Source organism: Cyprinodon tularosa, unplaced genomic scaffold, assembly GCF_016077235.1.
Source record: "Cyprinodon tularosa strain WSP-4 unplaced genomic scaffold, ASM1607723v1 ctg960, whole genome shotgun sequence".
Lineage (NCBI taxonomy): Eukaryota > Metazoa > Chordata > Actinopteri > Cyprinodontiformes > Cyprinodontidae > Cyprinodon > Cyprinodon tularosa.
The window spans coordinates 195,455-210,908 of NW_024039741.1; the positions used below are offsets into that span (position 1 = coordinate 195,455).

General features: G+C 45.2%; 1 protein-coding gene and 1 long non-coding RNA gene across 2 annotated transcripts; both read right to left on the reverse strand.

Moving 5' to 3' along the window:
• Positions 1-1,022: 1,022 nt before the first annotated feature.
• LOC119776858 lies at positions 1,023-2,011 on the reverse strand. Its single transcript, XR_005279842.1, has 2 exons — positions 1,835-2,011; positions 1,023-1,801 (listed from the first exon to the last, which is right to left on the reverse strand). It is a non-coding gene; the product is annotated as an uncharacterized LOC119776858 (long non-coding RNA).
• Positions 2,012-3,075: 1,064 nt separating this feature from the next.
• Positions 3,076-15,448, reverse strand: LOC119776851 (probable C-mannosyltransferase DPY19L4). Its single transcript, XM_038275479.1, has 15 exons — positions 15,364-15,448; positions 14,002-14,147; positions 13,796-13,919; positions 13,587-13,721; positions 11,471-11,602; positions 11,291-11,392; positions 11,145-11,218; positions 10,911-11,069; positions 8,980-9,099; positions 8,782-8,902; positions 6,855-6,911; positions 5,802-5,884; positions 5,605-5,731; positions 3,589-3,747; positions 3,076-3,514 (listed from the first exon to the last, which is right to left on the reverse strand). The coding sequence occupies exons 2-15, from the start codon at positions 14,055-14,057 to the stop codon at positions 3,350-3,352; spliced, it is 1,614 nt and encodes a 537-aa protein (XP_038131407.1). The 5' UTR covers positions 14,058-14,147; positions 15,364-15,448; the 3' UTR covers positions 3,076-3,349.
• Between the last annotated feature and the right edge of the window lie 6 nt (positions 15,449-15,454).

The window sequence follows — 15,454 nt, forward strand, 5'->3', positions numbered from 1 at the left end:
AAAAGATATAAAATTTAAAAAAAGACGGTTTTTCATTATTTGGCGGTTATCAGTTCAGTGCCTGTGGGGCAGACTTACACATCGTCTGAGAAGGAAATTATTGGGATTTTTGAGTTTGTCAGGTTCCAAAAAACGGGAAATCATCCAGTCTGCTATGAAATCAAAAATTGTTTTTTTTTGTTTTTGTTTTTAAGAGGTCTAATGAACAACCTGCAGCAAAAAACCAGCTCCGCTAATGGGAGGGACTTAAAATAATGTTTATGTTCATTAAAAGACCGATCATAGTAAACCCTCATTAAAAAGAAATTCGTAAATAAGTACAAAATCGTAATTATATAGCAACGAAAAGTTTTTAGAGTGAACAAAAAACAGAACATAAACAAGGTGAACATAATATAAAGACAAAACTTTCAAAGTTCCATCATAAACAGGAAGTAAATTAGCAGGCTAACTGCTAATGGAGGCTGAGATTAGTGCTGCTAATGTAGAAAATCTGGGATTAGAAACTGCTGCTGAGAATATTGCAGCTAAAATTAGCTTTCATCAAAAAGAGAAGTTCAGCCTCAGGGAAGATGCTTCATGACATCCAGGAAGCAGGGGCGGATTTAGGAAATTTGGGGACACACTTATTATCAGCGTTCTGATGGTATTTTAGCCAAATGATTTTTATCAGAAACATAATTAAGGAAACATTATATTAACCATACATGGAAACAGTTTTATGGGGCCCCCAGGAACTTGGGGCCCTGGGCAGCTGCCTAGTATTGCCTAAAGGTAAATCCGCCCCTGCCAGGAAGGTCTAAAGGCTTCAGTAGATCCTGATCGTCCGGAAATAGCAGATCTTTTTCTTTTTTTTTATTAAAAGTTCTGGTTCACAGGGGGAAACCCTGAAATGTTGGACTCCTCTGATCTGACCCCCTCTGTGGGAATCAGAAGGAACCAACCAGAGATCAACTCCAAGATCTAAGAAGATCCAGAATCTGAGCAGAAACCGGATGAGAAGAACCACAGAGACTCAAACGTTGTGATCAGATCACGCTTTTAATTCCTAACAGCAGCTCAGAAGGTCTGAGCGGAGCGGAGCGGCTGATGGTTGCATCATCAGAACGACTGGGTTCACATGTAACATTCAGAGACCAGAAAATCAGAATCTGACCGATAAAAACAAACGTCCTGCAACAGAAAGGAAGGCAGGAACTAACAAACACTTACTGAACACTTTACTTCATTTTTATTTCAGTCCATTAACGATCTTCTAGATTAAATCTGCAGATTAGGAATAAAAAATAAAAAATACTTCCGTATAAAAATGAACCAGAACCGAGGAGTTAAATAAAAAAAGAGGACAGAGCAGAAGGCACAACTGATAATAATCTGATCATAGTCATAATTGGTGGAAACAAAAAGAGGGAAAAGAAAAAGCTGAGTCAGTGGTTGCCATAGTGACCAAGCAGCTGGGGAGCCCACAGCATCACACCTCCTTCAGGGTCCACATGTTCAGGAGAAGGAAGAGTCTGCTGTGTTTCTGTAGCTCTAAATGCTGAACAGAACCTTCAGGTCCAGTTTGGATGAAGGACTGAGAACTGGACCATGATGGGACAGAACGCTACGGGCTTTAGAGCCTCAGCATCCAAACATCAGGATCATCGGCCCAAAGGACTCAGGATCAGGAACCAGAACCGCTCTGAGATTCTTCATCAGAACCCATCCAGGATTCAGCAGCTGCAACTTTGGACAAAATGTTCTGGAAAAATGATGATTTGGAAAATTTCTGCAATGTATCATTTAATGATACCAGAACCTTAACCGGACCCTGGACCGGTTCTGCCAGAACTTTAACCGGACCCGGGATCGGTTCTGCCAGAACCTTAACTGGACCCTGGACCGGTTCTAGCAGAACTAGTTGAAGTCCAGTCTGAACATGAGGGAAATGTGGTCAGACCTGACGCTGTTCACGGTGATAAAATAAGATAGAATCATCCATCCTTCATCATCCATCAATCATCCATCATCCATCAATCATCCATCAATCATCCATCATCCATTCTTCCATCCATCCATCCATCATCCATCATCCATCCATCATCCATCCTTCATCATCCATCAATCATCCATCATCCATCCATCCATCAATCATCATCCATCAATCATCCATCATCCATCATCCATCCATCATCCATCATCCATCATCCATCCTTCATCATCCATCAATCATCCATCCATCATCCATCCATCCTTCATCATCCATCAATCATCCATCAATCATCCATCATCCATCCATCCATCAATCATCATCCATCCATCATCCATCCTTCATCCATTCTTCCATCCATCCACCCATCATCCATCCATCCATCAATCATCATCCATCAATCATCCATCAATCATCCATCATCCATCCATCCATCAATCATCATCCATCAATCATCCATCATCCATCCATCATCCATCCTTCATCCATTCTTCCATCCATCCATCCATCCATCATCCATCCATCCATCAATCATCATCCATCAATCATCCATCATCCATCAATCATCCATCATCCATCCATCCATCAATCATCATCCATCAATCATCCATCCATCATCCATCCTTCATCCATTCTTCCATCCATCCATCCATCATCCATCCATCCATCCATCCATCATCCATCCATCATCCATCCATCCATCCATCAATCATCCATCAATCATCCATCATCCATCCATCCATCAATCATCATCCATCAATCATCCATCATCCATCCATCATCCATCCTTCATCCATTCTTCCATCCATCCATCCATCATCCATCCATCCATCAATCATCATCCATCAATCATCCATCATCCATCAATCATCCATCATCCATCAATCATCCATCAATCATCCATCATCCATCCATCCATCAATCATCATCCATCAATCATCCATCCATCATCCATCCTTCATCCATTCTTCCATCCATCCATCCATCCATCCATCCTTCATCATCCATCATCCATCATCCATCCATCCATCCATCCATCCTTCCATCCATCCATCATCCATCCATCATTCATCCATCCATCCTTCCATCCTTCATCATCCATCCATCATCCATCATCCATCCATCCATCCATCCATCCATCCATCCATCATCCATCCATCCTTCATCATCCATCCATCCATCCATCCAGTCCTACATCTTGTGCAGGAAGTCCAGACCGAGTCATTGCTCCATCAGACCTCCAGGGTTCTGCAGAACATGTGACCCAAAGCTTCCAAAAGAGCAGAACCTCTGTGATCTCAGCCCAAACTAAGAGACCTCCATCCTCCAGCAGATGGACCTGCAGTGGGCGTCCAGAACCCCTCAGAGGTTCTGCAGTCAGAACTGGAAGGAGATGACGGAGTTGACTTTGTAGACGTGGTACGAACGGTTCCAGAACACCCGGGTGAAGTAGTTGGTGTAGGGCGAGTAGTTCATCTTGACCTCCTGGCAGAAGCGGCCATGCTTGGAGGAGGAGAACATCCGGGATCCGTCGTGGACGACCTAACGGGTCAGAACGTGCAGCCGGTGAGCGCAGCGGCGGCAACATGGCGGCGTCTGCGGAGGTGATGACTCACGTGTCTGTTGGAGACGTCCAGCAGGTCTTTGAGTCTGCAGCCCTTCTTCAGCTGGACGTCATTGCAGATGGACTCCTCCACGATGACGTAGGTGGTCTTCTGAGCCGTCAGACATTTGTAGACGTCCTCCGCAGACCTCATGGAGTAAACCTGGTAGGTCTGTGAGCACAGATGAAGCAGCAGGTGAAAACGTTTCACTCACCAGACGACGTTACAGAGACAGGAAGCAGCAACTGAAGGAGAACCAGAACTTCAGTCCAACAACAGTTCTACCGGAACCTGGACCGGTTCTACCAGAACCTTCACCGAACCCGGGACCGGTTCTACCAGAACCTTAACCGGACCCGGGACCGGTTCTACCAGGACCTTAAATGGACCCGGGACCGGTTCTAGCAGAAGTTTAACCGGACCCGGGACCGGTTCTAGCAAAACCTTAACCGACCCGGGACCGGTTCTAGCAGAACTTTAACCGGACCCGGGACCGGTTCTAGCAAAACCTTAACCGGACCCGGGACCGGTTCTACCAGAACCTTAACCGGACCCGGGACCGGTTCTAGCAGAACTTTAACCGGACCCGGGACCGGTTCTACCAGAACCTTAACCGACCCGGGACCGGTTCTAGCAGAACTTTAACCGGACCCGGGACCGGTTCTAGCAGAACTTTAACCGGACCCGGGACCGGTTCTAGCAAAACCTTAACCGGACCCGGGACCGGTTCTACCAGAACCTTAACCGGACCCGGGACCGGTTCTAGCAGAAGTTTAACCGGACCCGGGACCGGTTCTAGCAAAACCTTAACCGACCCGGGACCGGTTCTAGCAGAACTTTAACCGGACCCGGGACCGGTTCTAGCAAAACCTTAACCGGACCCGGGACCGGTTCTACCAGAACCTTAACCGGACCCGGGACCGGTTCTAGCAGAACTTTAACCGGACCCGGTTCTAGCAAAACCTTAACCGGACCCCGGACCGGTTCTACCAGAACCTTAACCGGACCCGGGACCGGTTCTAGCAGAACCTTAACCGGACCCGGGACCGGTTCTAGCAGAACTTTAACCGGACCCGGGACCGGTTCTAGCAGAACTTTAACCGGACCCGGGACCGGTTCTAGCAAAACCTTAACCGGACCCGGGACCGGTTCTACCAGAACCTTAACCGGACCCGGGACCGGTTCTAGCAGAAGTTTAACCGGACCCGGGACCGGTTCTAGCAAAACCTTAACCGACCCGGGACCGGTTCTAGCAGAACTTTAACCGGACCCGGGACCGGTTCTAGCAAAACCTTAACCGGACCCGGGACCGGTTCTACCAGAACCTTAACCGGACCCGGGACCGGTTCTAGCAGAACTTTAACCGGACCCGGTTCTAGGCAAAACCTTAACCGGACCCCGGACCGGTTCTACCAGAACCTTAACCGGACCCGGGACCGGTTCTAGCAGAACCTTAACCGGACCCGGGACCGGTTCTAGCAGAACTTTAACCGGACCCGGGACCGGTTCTACCAGAACTTTAACAGGACCTGGGACCGGTTGTAGCAGAACTAGTTGAAGTCCAGTCTGACCATGAGTGAAATGTGGTCAGTCCCACTGCTGGGTACAGCAGAGGGCCTGTGATGCTGTGGGCTTTCTCTCCCCATAGGAACGCAGTGAGAGCAGAAGACCTGACGCTGTTAGCGCTGATAAATAAACCGGTGGATCGGTTTCCTGCAGAATAAAGTTGTTCTGTTAAAACCTGGATTCACTAAAATGTGTCAGAGCAGATTTGATGAGTCATTCTTCCAGATTTGATGAGTCATTCTTCTGCAGATTTGATGAGTCATTCTTCTGCAGATTTGATGAGTCATTCTTCCAGATTTGATGAGTCATTCTTCCACAGATTTGATGAGTCATTCTTTCCCAGCAGGAATCTGTAAACATGGCTTTAAATCTCCTTCCTGAACAAAGATCCACTTTAAACAGAACGAAGGGTCAGAAAACAACGGATCTAGAGGAATCTAGATCCTAGATCTAGAAGCTCACCTCTTCGCTCCTCCTCAGCAGGTCCATGTCAGAGTAGATGGGCAAACTGGTGACGGCCGACCCAGAACAGAGTTTTATGGTTCCCAGCAGCAGAGGGCTGCCGGCGAACACGGCCGGCGCCTGAGACCTGCGCAGAAACAACGTTAGCCCGACTGAACGCCACAGACCTGCGGATACAGGAAGTCCTGAGGAAACACCTGATCCAGCCGATCAGCTCCGTGGTGTCCGGGTCGTAGAACTCCTGCAGATCAGCTAGATCCGCTAACACCCGGGGGTAATACTGCAGGGGGGGGCAGAGGGGAAAGGTCATTAGACGGTTTATCTGGAGGAGATTATCTATGAGGAAGAAGGTCGTCAGACCTGAGGACAAGATCAGAGAGGCGCTTCTAGATCAACCAATCTATGTAAAGTTCATCAAAGGATCTTTCAGAACATGGAGGATAAATATGTTTTATAATCAGCTGAATAAAATAAAAAAGTAGTTTATTGATCCCGCTGTATTAATACTGACAGAATAAAAACATTTTAAACTTCTAAAATAAAACAAAACAGGAACTTATTACGTTACTAAATAAATATGGATGCATTAAATCTGTGAAACTCTTCTGATTTCCAGAGAGGAGATGTAGATCTATCATTAATAGACAGGGTGTGTCGCTCTGTGAGACCAGTCAGAGCGGGGAGAGCTTTGGTTCTGCTAGCAGAGCTTTAAACCGGAGCTGGTTCTGGTTCTGGTTCCCCTCAGAGGGACGTTAGAACTCGCATCTGCTCCCGTTAATGTTTAACCCTGTACCGTCCCAATCCCGTGATCGTTACTAATACTGACTCCCATCCAACGGGAATCCCACGGGAATCCCGTGACCCATGGGATTCCCGAAAAAATGTCAGTCTCTACTCTGGATCCAAACATGGTTCTGATCCATGAATGGAGACTCTGCTTAGGAATGCAGAGCTGCGCCCTCTGCTGGACTACAGTAACATTACAACTAGAAATACAAAACCAACTAATCTGATGGAACAGATTCAGTCTAACAGATTATTAATCCACAATCAGAGATTGATCATTTGCTTCCATCTCTAATCCAGAGATGACAGATTTTTTCCCCTTTTTGAGGCGATTTATCAGATTAATCAGTTTCCCACCAGGATCACAGAACCGTCCAATAGAAAGAGGTTCTGAGGTGGAACCACAGAAAGCGTCTCCAAACGCTTTCCCTGCAGGAACCTGGGAATGAACAGCCGTTCCTCACCTCTCTCCACAGACTGAAGCCGATGATGGTCGGGACGGCCGTGCTCAGAATCAGAGACTGGAGAGAAACAGAACAGCAGCCGGTTACGTCATCAGCTGGAAACTGAAACACTGTTGGTCAGCCTGGACCAGATGATTCGCCGTGGATCTGATGAACCCACGGCGAATCAGCCTGCAGAGCAGCTGCTCCTGATGTCAAAGGCTGCTGCTTCATTCTATCTCTATAGTTCTGCTGCTATAGGCTTAGACTGCTGGAGGACATAGGGACCCCTTTTTCATCATTCTATCTCTATTCTCCCACTCTGCAGAATCTGTTAGTTTAAAGGAGAAGTTCGGTTTTTTACACTTTAAGCCCATTTTCTGTAGTGTCCAGGATGAAATCGAATGAAGGACACCAAAATTTTGACAATTGGTCCTGTCTCTGCTTTTTGGCTCATTTAGAATCAACCCCTGGCTGCTTTAGAATGGCTAGCATAGAGCATGTCCGATAATGTCCTTAAAACAACCTTAAACGTTCTTTTTTTTAAATATGCTACTCACCGTGTCGTCAGCGCTGTTCAACGACGTTCCAAAAAAAGTTTCGTGAAGAAAAAACGTTCCTGTAGTGTTTTATTTAGCATTTTGTAAATCCCATTGAGTTCTGTAGGAATAGTCAATATTCCGCTGCCACCGGAAACGGAAATGGGGCCTGTTTACACAGTTGTAGTCTTTTCGCTTCACTCTGTGTACTCCGACGTCGAGAATCAAGAATCCACCTTTCGTATTCCATTTTCAGAGTTTTTTAAAGTGTTTAACAGAGACGTTAGCACCTCGACGTCGGAGTACACAGAGTGAAGCGAAAAGACTACAACTGTGTAAACAGGCCCCATTTCCGTTTCCGGTGGCAGCGGAATATTGACTATTCCTACAGAACTCAATGGGATTTACAAAATGCTAAATAAAACACTACAGGAACGTTTAAGGTTGTTTTAAGGACATTATCGGACATGCTCTATGCTAGCCATTCTAAAGCAGCCAGGGGGTGATTCTGCATGAGCCAAAAAGCAGAGACAGGAGCAATTGTCAAAATTTTGGTGTCCTTCATTCGATTTCATCCTGGACACTACAGAAAATGGGCTTAAAGTGTAAAAAACCGAACTTCTCCTTTAAACTCTAACGTTCTGCTCTCTCTGCTTTTTCTCATAGTAGCTTCATCTGGTCTGTTCCTGTTTGGCTGTGACTCCATCCTGGAGAGAAATATCAGCTGTGCTGCTGCCATCAACACCTTTGTTTCTAGATGTTGGAGCTTGGCCTGTTTTCCAGTGTGGTCCTGTTTCTCTGACTGTGACTAACTGGATGTGCTCTCTTCATCCTCTGACATGGGAGCTGGCTCGGAGCTCGTCTGCCTGGCTGTGTGTTTCCTGGACGGGGCCGCCTGTGGAGCTGGTTGCCTTTTGTATCTATGCTTCTTTTTCTATGTCTGCTTCTGTCTCCTTGAACCCCAGTGGGCCTCAGCAGATGGCCGCTCACACTGAGCCTGGTTCTGCTGGAGGTTTCTTCCTGTTCAAAGGGAGTTTTTCCTCTCCACTGTCGCTACAAGCATGCTTAGTGTGAGGGATTGCTGAAGAGTCAATGAGTCGATGCAATCAGCTGGTTTTCCTTAGATAGAAAACTTTGAATCAATCTGACTGGATGATCTGGTGAACTGGATCTATAAAGTGACCTGAGATGACATGATGTGGATTGGAGCTATAGAAATAAACTGAATAGAACTGATTTGTCATATTATTAAAACAAACAAATTCTGATGTTTCCATTTCTGCTTGATTATGACTTTAAATGTAGAGAAACTTTTTCCAGATCAGTTTATTTTTTAGTTTTATCAAATCTAGATGGACCAGATCTAGACATAAATGTTTGCTGAGGTAGGCATCATGTGGCGTACTGACCAACACCACCGGGTGGATGGATCTGAGCTTGATCCACCTGAACACCGTCATCCAGAGGTCCGGAGAACACACCCCGAACGCCGCGAACATGCAGACGTAGGGCGTCCATAAATACTTCACCCTGCAGGACGGAGAGGAGGACAGTTACGGTTAGAAGCTGCACGTCTTCAGCTCCAGGCAACCCGGCCGTGGACGCACCCGTCAAACAGCAGCGTCAGGGCGCCAAAGAACAGGGTGTGAAACACGTGGTAGGCCACCGCAGGCTGCTCTCCGATTGGTCCGTCCTCCGGCCTGAGGCTGCTGCTCATTGGCTGACCGCTGGGAGAGACAGAAAGGTTTACCAGCTTTTAGACTCTCCAGTAGATCCAACCTCCAAAAAAACACACATCTCTGATGACATCACAAAGGGACACAGCAGCCAATCAGAGCCCCTTTAAAATCCTACTTCCTGCTGTCTGGGAACCGGATCAGTACCAACTGGAATAAAGCAAAGTTCTGCTCCCAGTTCTGATTAAAGGATCGATTGTTTATCAAACCCGTCGCCTAACAGAACAGAACCTTTAAGGATCTTTAACCCTTTATAGTTTTATTGGAATCCAGACCTTATTACTTTAATAACATTAAAAAAATATTTTAATTTTGATGGCAAAATTAAGCTCATTGTAATAAAAAGAAGCAGCCATGATAGATTAAAGGAAAAGTCGCTCATATTCAGAATCCAAACTTCTGAAAGTTCTTTAAATCTGAAATGATTCCATCCTGTTCAATAAATGATCAGTGTTTTTAATTCAGAGTAATTTTCATGTGAATGTGCTTTACTGGAGGCATCCATGTTTGTCAAAGAACACTACTGCCACCTACTGGTTAGTGACATTGTCACGGTGCGGTATCGGCTGTTGATCAAGTCCCAGTGCTGTATCTGGTGTTTGTCACAACGCGCTATTATCCAAGTCATCTTGAAAACATTCTTCTTCCAAATGTTGGCTACATATTACGGGTTTTTTCTCTGGCCAGAAGTTCGATGGCAAATCCTCCCTCTTCAAGTTGGCGATCCAACGACCAACCCGTCCGTGGAGGATCAGGAATCAGAAAGGTGGAATAACTCTTTTTTTCACTTTTACCCGATGTATTCCAGCATCCAGCTGCCATGCACGGGGGCATTGTCAGTTTCACTATAGCTCTGGTGAATTTCAATGGTGAAGTCCTCTGGAAATCTTCAATAATTGTTGTTGATTGCAGATGTGTCTAGTAGTTCCCATTGATTTAGCTTGGAAAGCGGGGAGAATGGCGCTAGGCTTACCGCACCGTGACGTCACTGCTGGAAGATGGCAGGAGGGAGGGGCTACTATGTTTAGGCAAAAATGGCCGCTCCCAGACTCAGTGATCGCAACGAAAATTAATGTTTTTTTTATTGATTAACGCTAAATTAATTAAATCACTGCAAATGTATTAGTTTTAGGTATAAATAATGATCCAATGATTATTCCTGGATTAACGGACTTTTCCTTTAAGAATAAATAACAAAAGATCTTTAATAAGAAATCTATGAAATTCATATTTTTTTTCTCCAGCATAATGTTAAAGCTTTAATGCCGATACAGGCAATGACAGTTTTTTACTTTTTTAACTTGGCGTACTCATTTAACTGGTTTACGTTTTTTCAAAAGATAAAGTAGGTAATAAATCATTCATGGGCTCATCTGATTGGTCAAATGCCAAAATCACACATAGAGCCTAGATCATTGGATCCTAGAACAGCTATCAGGACCACAGAATCACTTTATACTCGAAACATTCGGACGTTATTCTCTACATTTATGCCTTTAATCTCCTAATTTTACCACCTTTAATTTGTAATTCTCCTCATTTCATGCCTTTAATCTTGTAAATTTGCGGCTTTATTCTCCCCAGATTATGACTTTTATTCATCTAACGACTTTTATTTAATCATTTTATGCCTTTAATCTCCTAATTTGTTTACTCTTATCTGCTAATCTTAAGGCTTTAAAGTCCTAATTTTAAAACCTTTAATTTATAATCCACTCAGCCCTAACACTGTCCTCTCATCCAGATGTTCCTGATCCCGTCCTGACGGCGTTCGGTGCTCGGCTCTCTGCAAGGCGCCTCACCTGAGCTTCCTGCAGACGGTCTGCAGCGTGGACAGCAGGCAGACGGCGAGGACCAGGACGTAGAAGGGGAGGACGGAGGTCTGGGTCAGCCGCAGGAACAGGTTCTGACCGGCGGCCCGCAGCCCGTCCTGACACAGCAGGAAGTTGGTGATGAAGTCTCTGGAGCAGAAGGAAAAATGAGACGGCAGGTTTTGATGAAGGGGGCGGAGCCCCGACAGGAAGCTTCTGACTCACGTCGTGGTGTTCAGCCCAAATTTGACCTCCAGGAGCTTCAGGGTGAAGTCGCTGCTGCCGACGGGGGACAGCTTCTGAAAACAAAGCCAGGCGGTTCAGATGCATCAGTGAGCTGAGCGCAGAGCGGCGGCGTCCTACTGATTTACCTTGATGAGGTAAGCGAAGCTGATCCCAGCGGTGAAAACCAGGTGGAAGTGCAGCAGCAGCTTCATCACGCGGGCGAGCAGAGGACCCATCCTCATCTTCCTCTGCAACAGAAACAACAGCCTCATTCAGGCACAGAAACCCTCCACCAACCAATCAGGGCTGCAGGGGGGAGGGGCTACCTGGAAGGACCGAGCCACGGCCGAGCCAATCAGGAGGCAGAGCAGCGGCGAGGCGAGCAGGGCGGAGTTCTGGAACTGGAACAGGTAGACCAGAACCAGGGAGCTGAGGTAGATCTTGTTGATGTCGGCCGTCTGCGCGGAGGAAGGACAGACGGGTTAAACGGGTTAAACGGGTCAGGCGGGTTAAACGGGTCAGACGGATCAGACGGGTCAAACGGGTCAGACGGACCGGTCCCAGCTGCTGGTCGTCTCTACGGTTCTGATCAAACCGGACAGAACTTCATAACAAACCCACCAGGCAGAATCTGGTTCCGACTCCAAACGAGCGGAAAGGAGGAATAACAGAAATAAAAACCAGCCAATCAAAACGCAGCCTGACATCAATCTCAGGAAGGAACCGGTTGCCGTGGCGACCCACCGCAGAAACCAGAACCTTCTGCAGGTAAACGGCTCTGCTGCTGGTTCTGGAGATCGAAGAGACCGAACAGAATCTACAGGTCCAGTTTCTGGTGGGCGTGTCCCTCTGCACGCTGGGCTCTGATTGGTCAGAAACCAGGCAGGAATGAGACCGAAGTCCTACAACTGGACCCAGAACCGGACAAAAAGAAAAGGTTCTGATATTCTACTGGGTCAGAACCAGTGGAAGCTTGCCAATAGAGGGTGCTAGTGCGCCGCCGCCGCCCCACCCACCAAATGACCTGATTAAAACATAACATATATATACATTTTTTAATATAACTTTAAGAATACATTTAAAATATATGTATATATTTTATATTAGATGTGAAAGATAAATATTTCATCTTTAATGATGAGTAAAGCGTAATTTTTTTTCGTCGGATTGGTGACGTATTTCCACCCATTGCCTGTCGTTTATAGTTGTCCAAGCGCAGCAGCTCCTCTGCAATACAGAAGGAAAGGAGAGCTGTGCTGATGAATTAGTGGATCAGAAGAGGCGCGTGCGTCGGCGTGCGTCGGAGCGCGTTGGCTCAGTCGGAGACGAAGACGCACACCGTCAGATCTGTGCAGCGGGAGATTTGGTTCGGCTGAATGTAGTGATGGTGACATGAAGCCTCGTTGAACCATTTGGGCTGATTGCTTCAACGATCCTCACAGTTCATGAAGCTTCAGGTGAAACTGTCTCCACCTACTGGTGGAACGCAGAACTACAGTTAGTAATAGAATCTGGGATTTTTTGCAATTTTTTTCTTTTTTTTCCCTATTTAAGTTCCTTTGAAAAAGTTTGAAATGATTGGTGTGTATCTTAAAATCTAAGTTTTTTAAGTGTTAAATCGGCAAATTGGCGATTTGATTAGCAAAATAAAAGGTTTTAGTCATTTTATTCAAGCATTATAGTTTTTCCACAGTTTTTGGTTTTAATGGGGTTGGATGTTATGTGTTCAACCATTCATTTGGTTAAACCAGCCAATCTAATTTGGCAGAGTACGGCAAACCAATAAAAAAATTAGTCACATTAGCCAAAATACTTAAATATAATCGCAACTTTCAAAAGTCTGAGGTGGGTCTCGAACCAGCAACCTCAGGAGTTTGACATTTGGAGTTTTCATTATTTTAATTTAAAGGAAAAACACTTCCAGGACAGTTTTGTTTTTGGTTTGGACGATACGGAACTCCTTTCTGGACATTATTCCTAAAATAAAAATTGGCAATTTTGGACTTTTTATATAAATAGTGTTTTGAATCTAACTTATATTTTGGTTTTGAAAGATTTTTGGTTATCGATCTGTTTATCTGAATAACAATTTTTATTTCGTAGTTTAGTTTTTTTCTTTTTTTTTATAAATCATTGTTGCTAAAAATCAACAAATTTCTTATTGAGTGGTTGGATATTTTCTTATTAAATGAATGTTGTAACATATTTTACTGTTTTACAGTTCTGCTTTTATTTAAGTTTAATTTTACGAAACTAAGCAGAATCTGAAGGAAAACCTGGAAAGTGGACTTTACTGGGTCCAGCAGAGTCTTCCTGTGACCTGCAGGTTCTGGTGGATGGATGGAGGTCCAAACGGGCCCGGTTTATCACCGTCTGATGGTTCCCCAGTGGGTCCGTTAAACCGGTTCTGTCTATCCGAGCCGACAGCGGCGCCATGCTTACCTTCCGCTGCGGAACCAGGTCCAGCGAGTCCAGCAGGAGCAAGCAGAGGCCTTGGACGAACAGGACGTAGTGTCCGTGTTCCCAGAGCAGCAGGAAGGTGAAGGTGGAGGCGCTCATGGTGAGGTAGCAGAACATCTGCAGAGGAACAGAGCAGCAGGATCAGCAGGGCCAGAACCACCCGGCGGTTCTGCTCCAGCGGATCGACCCACCTCAGAGGCAGAGCTGATGTTGTTGCTCAGGAAGCCGGTCAGCGCCGCCACCTGGACGGAGAAATAAGGCAGGGCCCAGTTCTCCCGCAGAGGGATCCCCTGCTCCACCCTGGTGGCGTCCTGTCTGCAGCACAAACACAGGCCACGCCTTTTTTCCCCGTTTGGTTCAGGACCGGCCCGCGTGAGGAGGCGGGGCTTCCTCTCACCTGTTCAGGACGAACCAGGAGACGGCCAGCATGCCGGCCACGCAGGTTCCGCTCATCACCCAGCTGCAGACGAACAGCGCCGTGACGCAGACGGCCTGCAGGCCAAACACCGTCCCGATGTAGAAGTAGATGGGCTCCACGTAATCCTGGAGGAACAGACGGAACTGAGTCTGGTTTCCACGGCAACCGGACCACAATGGCGCCACAATGGCACCGGAGCGGCGCCACAACAGCGCTACAACGGCACCGGAGCAACTCAGAGCTACAGAACCTCAGAGCTGCAGATGCTGAAGCTTAATAAAATATAAGATCAATCTTTGTTTTAGCTTAAAATCTGCTGAATTTAATCAAAATTTTTTAATTTTTAATAATTTTTTAAATTCTTTTTAACTTTTTAGAAAAAGTTCTATTGATGTTACTTTATTTCCAGTCCAGATTTATTTAATAATCAAATATTTTAATGCGTTTTGAATCATTATTGGTCACAGCTCTACGTTTTATTTCTCTTTTATTCCAGAAGCTGATGAATCCAGATGTTTCTGCTGCTGCTAACAGTCCTGATGTTTACGTTTCCTAAAATACGCCCTCAGATACATGAAGGAATGAAGGAATGAATGAATGTGAACAAAACTTTAAACTTCTTTGTTTTGGGTTGAAACAATTAATCATGATTAATTTTTGATAGAAAATAATCATTAACTAATTTAGTAATCAATTAATCATTAACTGGAGTATAGAGACAGAAAACCTGCCTTTAGCTGACAGAGCGACTCGCTCAGAGCAGGAATTATAACAAGATTGTGAAAAAATAGACTTACATTTTGCATTTAAAATAAAATAACTTTTTTTCTGTCAATCTGCTCTATAATCCAGAACTCGTCCAATGGAAACATTTTAGTTTCACCTGATTTAATTTATTAAAATAACTTCTTTAAGGAACCTTTGGCTGCCTGATTATTAATCGATTAATGGAAAAAAATAATCGACAGATTAATTTATTAGCAAAATAATCGCTAGTTGCAGCCCTACTTTGATTACCAAGGCAAAGAATGAATAAATGAATTAATAAAATAATGAATGAATGAATAAATAATGAACATGTTCCTGAACTTATGGATAAAACAAATGCATAGAAGAACAAAATGGATGCAAATGGATAAATAAACAGAAGAAGGAATGAAAGGACAGTGAAATATATGAATGAATGATTAAACAGACGAATGAATGAATGAATGAATAAATGAATAGATTAGCGAATCACTGAACTAACAAACAGACAAACAACTGAATGGATTAACTCATAATCAGGGCTGCAACTAAGGAGGAGGGGGGGGAGGAGGAGGAGGAGGAGGAGCTCCTGACCTGACTGCCCGTCACCCTGTAGATGAAGCTGGTGATCAGCTCTGGGTAGAGAAACAGCCGCTCCACCGCGTTGATGGTCTGACCCGAAATG